General features: G+C 40.2%; 2 protein-coding genes across 4 annotated transcripts in view; both read right to left on the reverse strand.

The window, feature by feature from the left end:
* Positions 1–659, reverse strand: part of LOC138057108 (gamma-aminobutyric acid receptor subunit alpha-6-like) — a 34,135-nt gene extending 33,476 nt beyond the window's left edge. The window contains exon 1 of the mRNA XM_068903162.1: positions 507–659. The gene's annotated coding sequence lies outside the window, so the exon portion shown is untranslated. The remainder of the gene's footprint in view (positions 1–506) is intronic.
* A 2,307-nt stretch (positions 660–2,966) lies between these two features.
* LOC138057109 (gamma-aminobutyric acid receptor subunit alpha-6-like) overlaps positions 2,967–5,000 on the reverse strand; it is a 46,459-nt gene continuing 44,425 nt past the window's right edge. For all 3 annotated transcript variants that reach the window (XM_068903163.1, XM_068903165.1, XM_068903164.1), the window contains one exon: positions 2,967–3,985. In XM_068903163.1, coding sequence (XP_068759264.1) covers positions 3,668–3,985 — 318 coding nt within the window. In that variant the 3' untranslated portion in view covers positions 2,967–3,667. The remainder of the gene's footprint in view (positions 3,986–5,000) is intronic.

The raw sequence follows: 5,000 nt of genomic DNA on the forward strand, positions 1-5,000 counted from the left end.
CAATAAAAAGTTCTCCGAATTGTCTTGTCTATTGGACTGTAACGTCATGCATGAGCAGCTGTTCAAATATATTCCGCCTGAATTGGGCAGCCGAAACTTACGAAAATATTCGTAAAATACTTCCCAGCTGTAACCTTCGATTACGCGATCGGATAACTCTGTGAAAATTCGTAGGAGATAATTTTCTCCGACGCTGACTCGGGAATACTCGGAAATAATCCGAGTGCTCCTTTGAAAGTTATGATTACTTCATGGTTGGTGAGTTCTTACGATTTTTATTCACGAGTTGTGAAAGATCGCATAAACGAACGACTGAGCGAAGCGAACGAGTGAGGTTTAACGATCCTTCACAACGAATGAGTAATAAAAATCTAACAAACGAGCCAACCCTGCGGTAATTTGTTTATTATATAAGTACAGCGATCATAAAGTTATCGAGGTGAGTGAGTGAACAAAAGCCCCAAACAATATAGCAAAAATTTGTTGAAAATAAAAGATATCTTTACCTTCCGTACCGCTTGCTTTGAGCACTTTTAAAACTTCTAAAGATCTTCTGAAGTATTTTGTGGAGAAAACTAAGCAATAAAAGATCAAAAACTTTAAAAACCATACACCAGACGACCGCCATGTTTACAAATTTTACTCCTGCTGTCGGTGTGCACGCCGCGCCAAAGTTCAACATAATTTTAGCCAATCAAAAGGCTGATACGAAAGAGTTTTCACTAGTCCCCAAGTTAAAGTAGTAAGGATGTGTGAACATTTAGGCTTTGCACGTGCGTTGTTCTCCTTCAGGTACTTCTTGAGGGTCCTCTCAAAACATTTTACATGATAGATATTAAGTTTTATAAGCAACTGTTCTCAAATGAAGAAGGATTTCGTACTCTTTCATCTTACCAATGAAACGTGGATACCAGTTTTATACCAATACGGTAGGCTCCAAACACGAGGACGCACTCTGCTGTTGTTCGAATTCACTCAAGCACGGCTCATTGTCCAAGATGGCGACCCACAAACAGCAACAAAGAGACGGAACCCCCAAAAGATGTTATCAGCGCGAGAATGAGGGACGGGGGATTAAAATAAAAGAACGAAAGATAACATATTTCGGACACATTGCCATTAAGGGCTTTTTAATTGCACAAATTACCACAGAGTTCTGTATGCGACCACGGTTGATTGGGACTTTAAGATCTACTTCTTCTTGTACCTAACGAAAGCGTCATCTGAGCTATACTATCGTAAGTTTCCCGAGATTATTCCATTTCCTACAAGGTGGGCGAAATATTCTAAAAAAACAATTGGTACGAGCAGTTTCAGAGTAAAAATAAACAATGAAAGATTTGCGTTTGTACGCACGCGTTTACTTGTCGTCGAAACCTCAAATTTAGTCAGTGATTTCACGTCGTTGTTGTGCAGACAACCGCACGAATTATGTGCTAAAATGCGTGCCGCACGTGCAGCACGATTATTTTTCCTCTTTTAACCAATGATGTTTTTGTTTTGTGGCGTTGTCGTTGAAGTCTCTATTGGGGAGCTTAAGCACGGGCGTTTTTGAGAAGCGGACGGCAACCGGAAGTGACTTGTCTTCACACAACCACATTTACATTACTGAGTATTTTTTCTCCATTAGGGATGACACGTATATGTAAAAATCTGGAAAACTCCACTGCCCTTGCTCGCGAAATTTTATTTTCCGGCTGCCGTCCGCTTCTCATGCAATAAAGCGCATGCTTAGGCTTCCTGTTGACAAATCATCCTCTTGTGCCTAAGGAACCACGCCTTTTATAGTGCTTCTTCGTGTTTACGGACGTTCGCGCTAATTGTTTGTGCGCAACGTTACTGCGCAGGTAACGCGACTGTAATATGTCACGCATTACTTCGAGCATTAGTGAAGTTGAGGTTTTAAAACCTTTGCAAAAACCGTGGACGATAAGTCTTGCACAGCGTTGGATCAGAGAAGATCGTGATCAGTCAAAATTGATTTAAAACATTTGTGAAAGTCAAGTAGACTACTGCACGACTGATATTCGCGGGGTTTTATCAGTCGTGCACTAGTCTACTTGACTTTCATACAAATTTTTCAAGCATAAGTTAAAATAACATGGCGACAAAAACGCCGAGGAAAAAATTCCAGGCCGGCAAAAGAATGGCAGATCTATCTCCGAATCATCATGAAACTTCAAAGAGAAGTGAGCGGGAGGATGGAAAAGCTCTGGAAAAGGTAGCTGATCGAGTAGAATAGTGGCTGAAAGTTCGGAAAACTCAACGACGAACCGTTGCGTAAATTTAATGGGGCTGTTTCTTTTTAATGTTTTTATTACCCTACAAACTTAAGTTCAAAGTGAATGCATGTTTTTAAAGTTCTTTTCCTTTACTTTCGTGAAAATTGAGCAGTATTTTCTTCCTCGTGCGGACTTGCGAGGAAACAATCAGCGATTGAATTTCACAAAAAAACACACTCCAGAGGATGAGCATGACGGCAATGGAGAGATATTATACAAAACACCAACCAAATGAAGATGACCCCTGCTTAAAACTTCGTTGCTATGCTCGAGAAAGGTTTCTTTTTTGTTAAAAACCTTTCATCTCTTCAACGATCAATCCTCTCTTGGGTTCCAGTCCTTGCCCGACAGGTCACGCAAAAGCGTGACAAACGAACTTTTCCAAGAGCTTTGCAAAATCACATCGATTTTACTCGTTCAGATCATCGGTGACCCCTATTTTTTTAATCACGAATCACTTACTTTACTTACTATCTACACAATATGATGAAATGAAAAAATTCTCACCGTAAGAAGTTATCTTTTTTTAACATTTTCTTTCCTCGTGCCATCGAATTCCGGTAGTGGTTGCAACGGATAGAGCTTACGAAAACGCTTGTCGAGGATGAACTCTACTGTTTACCACATCCCTAGCGGCATACAATTATCTAAAAATCTCACCCCTAAAAACCTAAGCACGGAAACTTTCACTCCAACAGTTTATTTTTATGATTTTCGATGGATGAGCAGATGAGCCTACATCTCGCTATTATGACCGATTTCTCGAAATTAAGGCATTTTTCCACTGCCATTTTCTCCGAAACAAAGTCGGTGACCCCCATTTTTTTTTCATTTTTGGAGTAAGTACTTTATGACCTAACTCTAGGCGAGAAATGAAGAAAATCTCACCGTAGGAAGATTTTGGCGCGAACGTCCTTAAGTGGTAGACAAAGTGATTACAGGAACTGAAAGGCCGTATTTTGACAGAATGTTCTTGCAGTCCCTATTGTGGTACTTAAACCTCTTTACAGTATTTCATAACAACGGTTAAATTAACACATTTAAATTTATTTTGACACGACTCCTGCTCTAAATTCTCGATAGCAAAAAGAATGAATTAAAATACCAAACTTTTACAGAAGTCTCAATAAAAGCTGGTTATATTATTGGCGGTCTACCACCATATATACTGAGGGCCTCTTACGACTTTCTTTTAGCTTAATACCAGGCTCTTGTGTTTGGGTTCGAACTGCGATCAACACTGCCTATTCCACCATCACCAGCCGCTTATGGTGAAAATTATTGAAACTACTGTTTTTAACTTGAGAGAATTTTAGGGGAAGGATCGACACACATCTTCCATGGACCGAAATTCCGTTTTTGCTAAACCTTTGAATTTGCACAATTCAGTAATGAGTCCAATAAAAAATATTATATGCAACAAACGTAAGCGGAAACAAAACACGAGAGATATTATCAATAAGTTCAGCTCGTTTCATCATTCGCTTGCTCCTTGGGGTAGTCTGATCAAGTATTCCATCGTCCATCACGAAGTTGTTTGCTTTGGTCTCGTGCATGCCATGGGCCAGTTCAGTATCGTCTTTACATTTCGAGATCTGATCGTTTGGATTGTACTTGTCAGGATTGCGTCTCTGCGTGTTGGATCCAAACAGGCAGGTCTTCAATGACGAGCAGATTCTTGAGGAAAGAGGGGTTGTACGTTTCTGAAACACGATAAAATGAACTGACTTTAGCTGGCAACGACCTGTTCCACTACAGTGTATACAACGATGTGGATTGTACAGAGATGAACAGAGAGAGAGAGAGAGAGAGAGAGAGAGAGAGAGAGAAGAGAGAGAGAGAGAGAGAGAGAGAGAAGAGAGAGAGAGAGAGAGAGAGAGAGAGAGAGAGAGAGAGAGAGAGAGAGAGAGAGAAGAGAGAGAGAGAGAGAGAGAGAGAGAGAGAGAGAGAGAGAGATAAAGAGAGACTGAAATTTAAGGCTTATTTAGCAGCAGCATCATCATCAACATCTTGGTAATCATCATCACCATCATCGTCATTATCCCTCATCTCCATCTTGATCATCATCGTGCCATCCTCTCCCTTCTCATCGTCATTGGAACCATCAGCGTCATCATTATTGGCACCATAAATGTCATAACCATGGTCATCATTACCGTCATCATCATCATAATCATCCTCATCGTCATCATCGCCATTATCATAGTATCATGATTGACACTATTATCGTCATCATCATCATCATCATAATTTGTACATCAACGTCATTATTACCGTCATCATTACCGCCATTATCATCACAATCATCCTTATCGTCATCATCGCCATCATCATCATCGTATCATTCTTGGAAACGTCACCGTTACCATTACCGTCATCATAATCATCATCAACATTGGCACCATCAACGTCGTAATCATCGTCATTTTTGGCACCATCATCATCATAATCATCCTCATCGTCATCATCGCCATCATCATCAACGTATCATTATTGACACCATCACCATCATCATCATTGGCACCATCAACGTCATAATCATGGTCATCATTACCGCCATCATCATCATAATCATATTATTATTGGCACCATCAACATCATCATTATCGCAATCATTACCGACGTCATCATAATCACCACCATCTTCATCATCGTCATTACCATCAGTCATCTGAGCAAGCATTGCTCCAATTAATCTAATTCGGGTTATGTGGGTTA

This window comes from Montipora capricornis, chromosome 7 (assembly GCF_036669925.1).
Source record: "Montipora capricornis isolate CH-2021 chromosome 7, ASM3666992v2, whole genome shotgun sequence".
In the NCBI taxonomy this organism is placed as follows: Eukaryota; Metazoa; Cnidaria; class Anthozoa; order Scleractinia; family Acroporidae; genus Montipora; species Montipora capricornis.